This window comes from Labrus mixtus, chromosome 14 (assembly GCF_963584025.1).
Source record: "Labrus mixtus chromosome 14, fLabMix1.1, whole genome shotgun sequence".
Classification (NCBI taxonomy): Eukaryota; Metazoa; Chordata; class Actinopteri; order Labriformes; family Labridae; genus Labrus; species Labrus mixtus.
Window position 1 is genome coordinate 22,650,633 of NC_083625.1, and position 13,548 is coordinate 22,664,180.

At 45.4% G+C, this 13,548-nt stretch overlaps 2 protein-coding genes and 1 long non-coding RNA gene across 4 annotated transcripts in view; all 3 read right to left on the reverse strand.

Annotated features, from left to right (window-relative positions):
* LOC132988689 (uncharacterized) overlaps window positions 1–13,548 on the reverse strand; it is a 124,940-nt gene that overhangs the window by 71,076 nt on the left and 40,316 nt on the right. The window lies entirely within an intron of this gene.
* Window positions 951–9,385, reverse strand: ggnbp2 (gametogenetin binding protein 2). Of its 2 annotated transcripts, none has more exons than XM_061055858.1 (14): window positions 9,255–9,385; window positions 8,207–8,343; window positions 7,292–7,372; window positions 6,910–7,163; window positions 6,391–6,489; window positions 5,353–5,466; window positions 5,033–5,242; window positions 4,776–4,944; window positions 4,506–4,691; window positions 4,284–4,425; window positions 3,965–4,090; window positions 3,279–3,427; window positions 2,983–3,192; window positions 951–1,686 (listed from the first exon to the last, which is right to left on the reverse strand). In XM_061055858.1, the coding sequence occupies exons 2-14, from the start codon at window positions 8,297–8,299 to the stop codon at window positions 1,480–1,482; spliced, it is 2,040 nt and encodes a 679-aa protein (XP_060911841.1). In that variant the 5' UTR covers window positions 8,300–8,343; window positions 9,255–9,385; the 3' UTR covers window positions 951–1,479. The 2 variants fall into 2 exon arrangements, with proteins under 2 accessions (XP_060911841.1, XP_060911840.1); XM_061055857.1 differs by having other exon boundaries at window positions 4,776–4,950; window positions 9,255–9,384.
* Window positions 9,499–13,498, reverse strand: pigw (phosphatidylinositol glycan anchor biosynthesis, class W). The gene is made up of 2 exons (XM_061055859.1): window positions 13,340–13,498; window positions 9,499–12,728 (listed from the first exon to the last, which is right to left on the reverse strand). Exon 2 carries the CDS (start codon window positions 12,723–12,725, stop codon window positions 11,253–11,255), a length of 1,473 nt encoding a protein of 490 aa, XP_060911842.1. The 5' UTR covers window positions 12,726–12,728; window positions 13,340–13,498; the 3' UTR covers window positions 9,499–11,252.

Genomic DNA, 13,548 nt, shown 5'->3' on the forward strand with positions numbered 1-13,548 from the left:
GCGTGGGGTCGCATGGAATTCAAATGGGGTTGAGGCTCCTGTGTGTATGATATCCAATGCCAAAACAAGAAACCTGCAGAGTGTCTGTCTGTGCAGAAATCTCCTCCCAGCCTCTCTTCCTCTGCTCAAAATGATCAACATGAAAAAGCCTAAATGTGTCCAAGATGAATGTTTCCTGGCACCACAGCAGAAAAACATGATTGAAAACAAATTCACAAAGCTGTTTGTGTTTTGGATTTCTGGGGTCACCAGAGTTTGGTGAAGTCAAAGTGGGGTCACAGGCCAGAAAAGGTCGGAAACCACTGATTTAGAAACATCCTACCTATGAGAGAGGGTTTTCTGTGGATGTCTCAAATCAACTAAGTTTAGATTCTGGTCCTGAATGCTCTGGATTTGTTTGGACCAGAGAAGGTAGGGAGTTTTAAGACACCCCAATACGGCCGTTTTGGACGCCCCTCAGTTTGCCAGATATGAGAGCAGTTATCAGGTCAACAGGTGTTGCAGTGATGGAAGCGGGCGAGAGAAGTGGTTCAGATAGAAGTGATTGTACCCGACCTAAAAAGCCTCTGCATGTTTCTAATAAGCTCCACGAGCAGAAACGTGCTCAAACTAGGATCAATATTGGAGATGCTTTTGAAAAATGGAGAGAGGTTAGAACACAGAAAGGTTTACAGACTGATGCAGAGCTGGATAAACACTGAAGCTTCAGTGTCCACCACATGGTGACCTGCGTGAGCATCAACTCTAGAGAGGAGGGGGGAGACAGCTCTCTACAATGTTTAGAATTTGGACTGCAGTACCCATTTTAAACACTAGGAGTCAGTTACATACTGCTCCTTTAAGTGGAGGTGTGTGTGTGTGTGTGTGTGAGGAAGCCCCAGGGTAGTTTAAGGTCTGTGTATGTAAATGTGCTGCAGCTTTAGAAACAGGAAACGGTTAAAAAACAAATATGCATATTAATAAATATTCTTTATTTAGTAAATTGTTGCACATTGCATTCTTGACATCACATCATCCAAATCCTTGTTACAAATGGATTTTTGATTCTCTGTAAAATCTCTATATTTAGAATTCCTGTACACATATAACGGTACGACCTTTACCACTACACTGACGTGTCACCAAAATAGAAACCAAATAGAAAACAAGAAAACATAAAAATAAGACTCCTAAAATGTATCCCTAACATCACAGCTTGCAAAGCTTGTTTACTGATTCCACTGTGCTCCGACCCAATGACCCTACAGAAGACCAACGACACCAAGCTAGGTTTGGTCAGGGAGAACAATCGCAGGCAAGAACGCAGCCGAGAGATGAGAAAGTGTGTTTGTGTGCGATTGCAACAGAAAGTCAGAATCACGTCACTTTAAAAAACAGAGAAATGACTGAACCAGACACCAAACGGACTTCACAGTTATCTCAGTGAAGACGCTGCAGCAGTGGTCACGAGTGTTGCTCCCCGGGTGGCGGTTTGTGCAGTTAGTTGACACTGGTGGTGGTGGCAAACCACTTCCCACACACGGGTTTACTCTGCTCGTTGGAGCGGCAGTAGTTGGTGAATTTCTCTTTCAGGAGCTGGCGGTACTGGTGGCGGTTGTTGTAGAAGGACTGGTTTCTTTCTAGAAAGGCCTGAATCTCATCCTGCGTCAGGAAGTTCTCCTCGTCGGAAGCCACTTCGGAATCATCCTGTCGTAACAAGAACAAAAGAAAAGGACAGAAGGTTACATAAAAGACGAAGATCTAATCATAGTTTTCTTAGAGCTGCTCAGTGAAACAGAGCGTACACCATGTATCAGGGGTCGAACGATTATCGGCAGGGCAGAGCTTGTATACTTCTTTTTTTGTCTTCTGGCGACTCAAAGCTAGAGGAAGTTACAAATCCATTCACATACTGCAGATTTAGCAGCAGGAGCAACTTGGGGTTAAGTGTCTTGCCCAAGGACACATCGGAGCTGGGGATCGAACCCCCGACCTTCCTGTTGAGAGACGACCGACTCTACCACTGAGCCACAGCTGCACTAACAGCATATATTGCTCCCAAGCCTGAATATATAGTTCAGCATAAATGGAGCCTTCACTAATGTGCAGGTGACCCATGCACTGTGCACTAATGCTCCTCCGCACCATCACAGATTCTGCCGTTTTGAACAGAGCGCTGATAACAAGCCGGGTGGTCCCTCTCCTCTTTAGCTCGGAGGACGAAGGACCTGCCCCTCACAGCTGCCCACATTAGACAACTGGATGATCTGTTTCATTTTACTGATAAAATTCATTCATTTTAAAGTGTGCTACTTTGGCTCCTAGCAGGTGTGTTTTTCCCTCTGGGTCTGTCTCACCTAATGTCCCGCCCACAACACTTTCTGATTGGCTAGACGTCATACGAGTAACAGCCAATCAACACTGAAGCCTGGGAGCCGCTGACGTGCACAACTGAGGAAGTCATTTTCCCAATGTGTCCAACATGGCATGAATGCAGAGACGGATATTCTCTAACGCCCCGTGTCCACCTGCCGTTTTGCCAGGCAGAAAAGCGCTGGCTGTACGCTCGAGTGTTTACATGAGGTGTATGACAGAAACGGCTCCGTTAATTTTTACTGCTTGTTTTATATTTGAGATCGTTTATTTCCCGATCAGACACGGAGCGAGGAGGATGTGGGTACAAGACACGATCTGTAGGAAGCTAAACTACGGGGAATATCAGACATTTGGAAAAGAGGGACGGTGACGTCAACAGCACCTTTCTGAAAAGTTGAAAGATTTTCAACTTGATCGCTCGGAGCAGCCGCACAGAAACGGCAGCGCGCTTTTTCTCCAGGCGGCCGCTTTCTGCTGCTAACGCTCTCTACTCATTGAAGACAACTGAAAAAAGACGCTAACCCACTCAGAAGACAACGCCAGGTGGACACGGGGCCTAAGTTCTGTTTCATGGGGACTCTAACAGAACCAGCGTCTGACCATAACAAGTCAAGCCGTCTCACTAACCAGCAGTTCCACCAGACTGATGCTCGCCTCTGCAGCGCTCCCGTTGAGGCTGAGGTTCTTCTGATGAGCCGTCCACGGTAACCTCAGTGCAAGGTTGGCGAGTGCGTCTTCACACAGGGACGAGAAGATTTCTTTGGTTCGGCATGAACGCGAAGGTAGACTGTGGCGTGCCGTGTTCCCGTCTGACGTGCAACCTTCAGCCTTCTTTCCCTGCAGGAATGAAAAACAGAACCATTTAAAACACGCTTATTAAAAAGGAAGCATGCAGCGTGACACGTCCACCGGCGCTCGCTCACCTGACTGTTGCATAAAGCCTTCCCCTTCCGTTTCTTCTTTTTACTCTTGCACTGACTGTTCTCTTCGGAGTGCGTCCAGCAGTCCACACAGCTGTCTATGGCGTCCTCCTCTTTGTCTTCAGCACAGTGATGGGTGTTGGTCTCTTCTCCTGTAGAGGGTGAAAAACAAAACAAAAAAAACCTCTTAGACAAAAAGCTCAAAGATATGGAAACGTTTTGTCACATGAGAAAATAAAGTCTGTTCTTCTGAATTAACGATCAGCAGCTTCATTTAGACCTCTGAACATTCCCAGACTGATTAGATTTATTTGGGTTTGACACGAGGAGATACTCGTGTCCTTAGGTAACATTGATGACATCGTTCTTAGTTTGTCGACTCTGCAGAGGCAGCTCAAATCTTTGCTCGTTCAGACACACACCTCGCTGCAGCTGAAAATACAATCAGTTAGCTACGTGCTGACACAGGAGACAATCAGGTTACTGCTGAAAATACTGGCTCCCGGATTGGAGTGCAACTGAGGAACCACAAGCCGCTCGTAACTTGTAATTCTGAGATAATTGTCTCGTCAATTCAGAAAAACTGAGCAGATTTTTATTCTGTCGCTCCTGTACAAACAAACCTCGGAGTATATACGAATCATATTGTGTTTTTAGTCTAAAAAACAGAACGCCGGCTCAGAGCAGACCTGCTTCGTCGTGGTTGCATATTCCCTCGGAGCAGGCGATGTCAGAACCTTCCCGTGAGCCGATCTCGCTGCCCTCCATACTTGAGGAGTATCCACAGTCACTGCCGTTGCTCTGAGGGGACAAATCTGCAGAAACACAACCCAAAAAAAACAAAAAACACACCATCTTAAAGGCCTGTTGTTTATGGTCTTTACTCTCTTTAATGTGGCGTCCTCCACAGACAAACGGTTCATTTCTGGGGCTGGCCTTGACTTTGAATACTGTTTATGAAAGATGTGTTAAGTGTGTGACAGGATTAGTCCTGGAGTTGGTCTTTACTCTGTTTGGTGCTCTCTGGGCAGTTACAAGAAGAGCTCTGGTTGGTGGCGGTCTCATCACATCCCGCCTCCTCCTCCTCCTCCTCCTCCTCCTCTTGGCTGCCACAGACTTTGCAGGAGTCCTCCACGGACTCAAGAGAACCCTGAAACACACAACCCGGGTCAGAGTTCAATAAAGCGAGCACATAATCCAACCCTCTTATAATCAAACAAGGATGATTACCTCGTCTGTTTTTTCCTTGTCGTCCGCCTCCTGTTCCGACACGTCAAAGCCACACTTGTTTTTCCGTCGATTTTTACGCTTCTGCCTCTTTTTCTCCTGCTTCAGCTCTTTCGCTCTCTCCTCCTCGGACAGCTCCTCTACAAACTGCTCCAGGCGACTGATGCCCTGCATCTTCTCCACAGCCATCTGAGAGAAATGGTTAACAGAAACATGACTCGCCCGTCTTAACCCTTTCATCACCTCATAGTTTGAAATATGCAGTTTCGTTACCTCAAAACTTTTGCGTAGTGCATCGACCCCCAAATGGAACAAAATCTGCCAGGTCTGCTCCTCTGCTCGTAGCTTCTGCCAGATCCTGTGCAGCCGTTCATACAGGTGAATACCCAGACAGGTCAGGACTTCTTCCTGTGCGATGTCAATGGTCTTGGCGTGTCTCTCTCTGCGTCTTAGAGAAACCCAAACAACATCCTCAACATACTGAAAGGAACAAATCGACTAATTTAGAATCTATCTGAAGCTCTACTCACTCGTAGCCTCCTGCAAACTCCGGCTCTGCCCGTCCGAGGAGGTGAGCGATGAAGTCTGTCTCACAGCACACGTGGATGTGGCGCTCATGGGGGCAACAGCACAGCCCCTCGTACAAGGTGGCGCAGTAGCCCTTCTCTTTGCTGCAGTCCAGCTCCCCCACCAGGATGTTGTACGCCCTCAGAACTTTGTTCTTGCAGTCGGTGCAGAATCTGTGGACGTTAAGTGATGTGCAGTTATTGCGATTGTTTTTAAACCTCCCACTGTAACGAGAGTGGAAATCAGGTATTTAGTACGAGGCTGTGGTGGTCGCACACGTTACCTGTGTTTACGCAGGTATGTCTCCAGAGTCTCTAAAAGACAAGCACTGTCGATGAGGACCACCTCGTCCCTGCACTCCTGAGACATGAGCTCCCAAACGTCCATCCAGCTCCCCCTGGAGGCAAATATACAAACATTATGACTCTGACTATCAAACCTTCAATAACTAAGAGAAAACTAACTGATCTAAGTTAGCGTTTTTGTTCTGAGGGCCAACTTCTTTTTCTTTTTTTTTTGTTAATATTTATTTTGTGCCTTTATTAGAGAGATAGGACGGTGAATAAAGATGGAAATCAGAGAGAAAGAGAGTGGGGAATGACATGCGGGAAAGGAGCCACAGGTTGGATTTGAACCTGGGCCACTTGCTTGGAGGACTACAGCCTTCATACATGGGGCGCTCACACTACCCACTGCGCCACCAGCGCCCCGAGGGCCAACCTCTTTGTTCAATCATTGCCAATGAGGAGGAGAGCGTTTGCAGCAGCAAAGGCGTGTAGCATCTTTTTTTTTGGCTTTTTATTTTTTGTCACAGGCACTATTTTTTCAAAATGTATGACATACCCTGTATTTTTGTCTCTTACAGATCGTGTCTCCTTCTCTGTGTCTGATCGGCGGCTCAATGGCGGGGCCGTCACCATTATTAATCTCATCATCCAGACAAAGCAGAAGGACAAACATCCTCCGTTTGACGCTCACAGTGACGGAAAAAACCTCAAATATAAAACGTGCAGTAAAAAGAAAACGGAGCAGTGTCGGCCATACGGCGGCTGTCTTAAAGAGACTGTTGTCACAGAGACAGGACGGACGGCAGCACTGCGTCTTTTCTCTCAGAGGACAAACGCTTCATTTTGATCCCCGAAAAAGTGTCAGGTAGACACGGGGCCGGACCGTAGCTCTATTACACACTGCGTCACAGTTTCATAGCAACCTTCTAATGATCACAATAAAGATTATAATCAAGACTTCTCACACTAACATCCATCATGCTGTCCAGAGGAGAATACGACTGACACACAAATCAAGAGGTGGAATGACTCACCCCAGAGGTTTGGGCTTGTGCGTGTCTAAGGAGTGCAGCTGGCAGCGTTTGTTCTTCTTACTTTTTGGAATGGCATCAATCATGTTGTTCAACTTTGACCTGAAAACAAAGAAAAAACAAAGCTTTTCTTACAACACTCTGTACAACAGAACAATCTGACCTTTTAATATATTTGACAATAGATGGTAGTATTTTAACACCACAATAAATCGCTAATTTATCGTTATCGCAATAAACACATCGCAAACGTCCGAATCTATCGCATTTTTTACACACTCACACAGGAATCCCCCCCCCCGCCCCCGTACCGTCTTCAGAGGTGGTAACAGAGGCGTTACAGAGGAGAGACAGGATCAGCTGAGCATGTGTGTGCATGTCTGACTGTGCCAAAACACAATCTGAATTCACGGACTGGTACACCAATATTACACCCTCATGGAATCAATATGACAATACGAAGACGTGATGACGGCAGAGCTTAGTTACGGCGCGGTGGTCTGAAAACAGCTTGTGACTCACCCATGGACGTAGAAGAGGTTGTAGAGCTTCTTCACGTCTGACAAACACGCTTTGGTGACAGAGAGCATGCCTCTGGGTTTCACAGTGAGGGGCTCCAGTGCCGGGTTCCCCGATTCTACCAAGTGTGAGAAGAGGCGCTCCACACTGCGTCTGCAGCCCACGCACGGCACCGGCTGAGACAACGCAGCGTACACCTCCCTGGAAGTCACCATCAGGGCCATGTTCAGGTCCTGCTGCTTCAGCTTGGAGTAATACTAAACACAAAGGGAAGATTTATGTTAAGACTTTGTTGACCAATCACATGAAGGCACACCTCACACCTGTGAGCTCTGCTGATGTACATGAGAAACATTTAAACAATGACGTGCATAAAACTGCTCACCTCAGAAAACTGTTTCCAGTGAGACACGTTTATCTCGCTGCTGTCCACGTCCATGACACTGTCAGAAAACTCCATCACCATCTGACAACAGAAGATCGTGAAACATTTTAAATGCACATTCTGGAAATATCCAGAGACTTACATCAGGATTTGATCGTTTCTATAAGCGACAATCTCTCCTCCGAGGAACATCTGGCGTGAGGAAATTGATAGATCAGTTGCAGTAAATGAACGATTTATTTATTTAGAAATACAAAATTTTGGGAAAGCATTATGGACAAAGACACTCAGACTTTCCACACCAGTCTTTCCCAAATCCCAGCGGAATGGGGGACAAACAATGGTCAAATAACTATATGAGGATCAAGGAAGTCTGTCAAGTAATGGAGGTTATGTGCAATATAAATCATACTGTGCTTTTCCTAATAAAAAGAACATTTCAAAAAAAGAAATTGATAGATCAATGCTGTTGCTGGTCACTGTAGGTGCTGCACCCCCTTTAATCTCAGATAAACCCTAAGACAGTTTGTCCTAAACCCGGGCCTTCTTAGTTTGGCCCTTATGAGCTAGACGTAAGCAAAAGCATATTTAGATCATAGTTCATGTTCAACAACTCGTTAACTTACAAACCACGAGCAGTAATCAGGAGGACACTGAGGGCAAACTCTTAGTTAATGGCTTTTCTGCTTTAGACTATGGTCATGTACAATAAGGTACTAATAAGCAGCCAGTTAAGGGTGAATATTGTGACCTAAATTTAAAGTGTTACCAAACCTTCTATTTTATTTTGGTGATGGTCGACGCTTTTATAACTAATCGGTTCTTTTCTGGTCTGAAGTAAACCCTCAAAAAGAGTAGTGAAAACACAAAGAGGCTTATGAATGCGTTAACCACTTCATGGAAAGAGATACTCACCGTGAGGGTGTCGTCGATATGCAGAGGGATCTGCCTGGCGAGGAAAGGGTAGTCCTCCTCCCCTTCCCTGCAAACTGCTACTAAACGAGCCATGTTTGTTTCTTTTCCTCCGTGTCGGGTTTGTTGATGCAGCTCGCCTGCAGAGGATGACACACAAGAGACCCCACTGACACCAGCACAGGCTACATCCAGCTAATGCTAACAGTCTAGTGCAGGTCATGGCGAGCTAACATTGCACAACTTCAATTTTACACCAATGTCACAGTCACGCGAGGGGGCAGTAAAGCAAAGCAGGAAGATGTCAAATCTTTCCTTTCCTTCTGATTTAACGTCATCCACACTTTCGCAACAGAGTGCGATCTGTGTTGACCCAGATTTAACCAGCTAACTTCAGTTAGCACAACAACTTAGGAACAGGAACTTGTGTGTGTGTGTGTGAGGGGTGTGTGTGTGTGTGTGTGTGTGTGTGTGTGTGTGGGGGGGGGGGGGGGGTGTTGTGTGTGTGTGTGTGTGTGTGTGTGGGGGGGGGGGGGGTGTTGTGTGTGTGTGTGTGTGTGGGGTAAGAGGGTGTATCATTTCAGGTAGTCAACACAACTTCTATCTGTGCAGATTAACATGACGCATGTCGAGAAGAATAATATTTATTTGATTGGTAATGAAAAACAAATCAACCGGCTGCTAGCCAGTTAGCTTTATCATGCTAGCTGATTTCAACAGCAGCGCAAGAAGGACGAAGCCGGCCATTGTATGTTTCTCTTTATACTCCTTTACACTGCTGAACTGTTTTACAGCTATTTGTTTTAATCCGTGGATAACAATGCCTCGACACACAATTCGTATATATATAAGTGTTGACAGTTTTTCACACCATGTCGACGCCTGCAAACTTTGCTAACTTACTGTTTAGCATCGCTGCCCTTCCAAGCTAACGATAGCGCTAAAGTTAAACCGGCGCTTCTACAGCTTCTATTCCGTGACGTTTTAAATAATCTGTCACCTTGAAAGGATGTAATGTAGCTGCGAGTTACTGGTTAACTGGTTTACTCACCCGCTTCTGAATTTCTACCCTTTAAAGATAAACAAGTGCGACGGTGAGTGAGGCTGCTACGGCGAAGGAGTCTTCATCACTCGTTTCACCTTTGCCCTCTGCGGCTGCGCACGCAGAAGCTGACGTCGTGATGACGTGGCGCCTCTAGGGGGCGCAGTGTGGGCACAAGCTGCTCATTCATAAAGGAAAGGCTGTAACTAATCCACTTTAATCTCACAGTAATGATTGATTAACAGGAAGACGGTTTTACATAAAGTGATCCGTGTTTTATTTTATTTATTTATTTAAGATTTATTTCACCAGGTTGGTCCCGTCGAGATTAAGAACTTTTTTTTTTCCAAGGGAGACCTGGCCAATACAGCCAGCAGCAAAAGCACAAAGTTACACACAGAGACATAAAAGAGACAAAGCACAATTTACAAAACAAATTAAAATTAAATTAGCACTCTGAGTCAAACCTGGGATTTAGTAGCTCAAGCAGTCGTTCTAAAAACATTGACATCCATCCGTAGAATATTTTGAGACGCACCTGTTTGAGTCCATGAAAGAAAGGTGATAGCCACTGACAGGTTACATCAGTTGAATGAAGAGCATGTTTTAACGTCTTAAAGAGAACATTTCCTGTTGTATAAATTAGAGTCTAGACAAATCAGCTCTCTTTGGTGTGAGCGGAAAAACAGACTATGACCCTGATGAAGGCCACACGCTGAAACGCAAGAAAGTTAATAAAGTTGATCTTCGTTCTACAAGTGCTGCTGGAGCTTTTTGACCTCTTCAACCCTTTCACTCTTCATACACCTTAGTAGTTGGTGAAATTGTGCCTGCTAACCCTACTCTGCTTCTACAGACCTTCCTCTTGTCCAATATGTACTCATATGCCAAAATAATTGTTTAGATTTCAGTTTAACTTAAACATCCTTTACAATTTAAATGCAATCAAATGATACACTAGTGGATGTATTATGTATGGATTAGTCTAATCACCACAACAAAGAACTTTTTTTAAAGTCACTTTTTGGGGCTTTTTTGCCTTTATTAGAGAGGACAGCTGAGGAGAGACAGGAAATGTTGGGAGGAGAGAGAGTGGGTGGATGACACACAGCTGAGGGGCCGAGGTCAGATTCAAACCCACGGCCGTTGCAACGACGACTATAGTCTCTGTACATGGTGCGCACGACATAACCGCTAGGCTATCCAGCGCTCCTACAAAGACCTTTAAAGTTGTCCCAATCAGATGCAGTCCGATAGTAAAGATGGTGCTTTAGGTCAAAGGACAATAATGCAGAGGAATATTGTTTGCGTTTAAATGCTAGACTCTCTGCTCACAACACAGAGGGAATAAGAACTTTCATTTGCACATATAAACAAAGCACACACAGTAAATATTCAGCAACTCAGATGACTCTTTTATGAATGAAGCTCTATGATCAGTCAGGAAGATTTTGTATTTGCCTTAATGGTCGGGTCCATCTCTCTTTCATCCCTCTCTCGCACTCTCACTGTCATTCTCTCACACTGTCATTTTCTGGGGCTGTCATTGGTTAATTAGCGGTCTGGTCATCTGTGCTCATCTAATCAATCGCATGGCGTTCCACCCTCGTTGTCAGCCTATCATTGTTCTGCTCCCCTATTCAAATATGATTCCTCCTCTGCCTTTACAGTTCCTTCGTGCAGATGTTTCATACGCCCCTCCACCTCGCCATCACAGAATCATCATCCATCAATTCTTCAACCATTCGGTCTCAACTAGTCAGCAGATCCACCAGCACCAGGGTCTGGACTCCATGGGGAGGATTTATTCTGTTAATGCTAAGAATCATAGAGTCCACAGGGTCCAAGCAGCAAAGTCTTTCTCTCAAGTCACATTTCCATGTTATCGTAAAAAAAAATCATTTTCTTTATTCACATCTCTGCTGATTGAAATAATAGTAAGAGTATTTTAACATTTAATTCCAGCCCCATGATACGGATTCATCTCGCAGTTTTACAAACTCAACCTCACCAGAATTTAATTGTGATTCCACAAACGTGTAAGAGATAAATCACAAAGCAATTCATGAACATGTACAACACTAAAACACACACTGACAACAAACTGCTGCAGCTCAGGGTGTCCACCACAGAGTTGGTCATTCCTGTCATGACATTAGCGAGCAAGAAAAACAACAGCTGATTCCTGCTGACAGCTTGGACGAGGCACAGTCCGTCCATGTCGTCCGTCTTTTGGTCAGAGTCCGATTGTTTTTTACACAAACTCCACGACGAGGGGACCAGATGACAGCCCGACGTCTTTTTGGAAAACAGTAACACCATATCAGCGAAACCGATGCAGCACAGAAACAACAGCGACTGGGCAACGCTCCAGATGCAGAAAGATAAATTAGCTAAGCAGCGAGACACTGGCTCTGTGAGGGTCTGACACACCCACAGAGCAGCGAACAGGGCAAGAGACACAAATGAGAGGTTGAAGAGTACTTTAAGCCACTGTCGAACCAGGGATCTCGGCTGCATGACGTAGAGTCCAACCTGAACTCCTGCCAGGTAGAGCGCTACATAGCCCACGACGGAGAAAATGCCCTCCTTGTTAGCATGCAGAAAGTCTTTTTCTCGGTCGTTGTTGTGGAGAATGAACGCCTTCAGCTCCGTTTTCTCCAAAGCAAGCTGATAAAGTCCACTGATCATAACTGCATACGCCCACGACCGATTGGCTGGCAGAACGGCCAACAGCAAAGAAGCAACAACTCTGACGATGGCGAGTGTGAAGAAGAAATTCCAGTGGACGCCGTATTCTGTCACATGCTCGTGGTAGCCGGTCATTTTGACGCTAACCAGCCGTCCCATACCGAGAGCGAGCAGGGGCCACACAGAGAGGAGCTGCTTTTTGATGTGATTCACCCTGGATGTTGAGAAGCTCTTTCCCCGAGCCTCCGGACAAACAAGAGCGTTGGCAAAAACATACGCCCCCACACCAAAGTCCATCACACCTGTCCCGTAGGTTTCCGTCTTAGCATAGCGTCTCGGAAACACACTGAAGTCTACAGCAAGAATGCTGATGGCTGTTTTGACATTTACAAGCACTCTGAATATCGTGACAAAGGGAATCTGCTTGAATTGGACATGACTCTGAAGAAAACTGCTGACAGTACTCTGCCGATGCTGGTTTTTAAGATGGACGTAGCAGGACACGCAAAGTGTAACCAAGAGCAGGCTCGGGATGACGTGTTGGAGAACGCTGCTCAGGATGGTGCAGGACAGAACGAGGGGAAGGATGAGCACGGAGAAGTCTAGAAACAGGTGAGACAACAGGGGGAGTGGCAGTGGAAGGGTCTCTTTGGCCTGATAGTAGAGGATCAGGATGAGTCCTCTGTTGATGAAGCACACTGGAGAGAGGAGGGAACCCAGCGCCACTTCCTGGAGACTGGTCCCGTTGAGATTACTGACAAACGCCTCCTTCAGGTCCTTTTGTGACATGGCCTGCACACAACAAAATGCACGTATTACTACAGGAGATAAACATGGCTGCAGTCAAAGAGAAGAACACCATCAGGGTCACTACCCATAATGAATTCAAAAGGGACCTTTTTCTAAAATCCAGGAAGCTACCACACTGAAACCTGGTGTGTACGGTAATATGGGGAGAGGAGTTTTGAAAGGTCAGTGGGGTCAATTCCATTTAGCACCTTGAACACAGTCAGCAGTATTTTAAAATCAATCCTCAACTTGACGGATTGTAAGGAGGAAGGAATAGGAGTGATGTGATCTCTTCTTATTGAATGTGTTAAAACTCTGGCTGCTTCATAACATACACATAATAATTTAATATTAAAAAATAGTATTAATAATAACTGTACGACATGCAGGAGAGTATTTCTCGTTCTTGAAGTGAGAGGTTTGTCAGGAGGATTGAACAGGAACTCTACATATCACAGTTTCTTTAGGAGCTGAAAACCTCTCCTGGTCTCAGTTTCCCACTTCCCCAGATATTATTTCACTAGCAAACCACGAATAGGGTCAATTAGGATGCTCTAATTTATACAAATACGTCAATAACGTGACTACAGCGAGTGTGTGTTAACAGTACTTACGTGTTACTAAAGGGTTTCCTCCGCCGCGGTGAGAATTCAGTTTCACAAAAATACCTGTTCTGCAGCATACCTATTCATATTTGTTTCAAGTTCCGAGTTTATCCTAGCCATCATCATGCTCACATCAACATGAGAGCGGCAATGCGTACTTCCGCATTCAGTAACATGACGCATTCATAGAAGCTCGGATTTCGCAGTGTTTCTAGCTA

What these genes read in the sequence shown, in the direction of transcription:
- ggnbp2 (XM_061055857.1), bottom strand. Translation starts at nt 8,299, where the DNA reads ATGGCTCGTTTAGTAGCAGTTTGCAGGGAAGGGGAGGAGGACTACCCT. An exon ending in CACTACGCAAAAGTTTTGAG is followed by an intron (nt 4,692 to 4,775) that starts GTAACGAAACTG and finishes CATTTCTCTCAG; the next exon opens with ATGGCTGTGGAGAAGATGCA. An exon ending in AGGCTTTATGCAACAGTCAG is followed by an intron (nt 3,193 to 3,278) that starts GTGAGCGAGCGC and finishes TCATTCCTGCAG; the next exon opens with GGAAAGAAGGCTGAAGGTTG.
- pigw (XM_061055859.1), bottom strand. Translation starts at nt 12,725, where the DNA reads ATGTCACAAAAGGACCTGAAGGAGGCGTTTGTCAGTAATCTCAACGGG.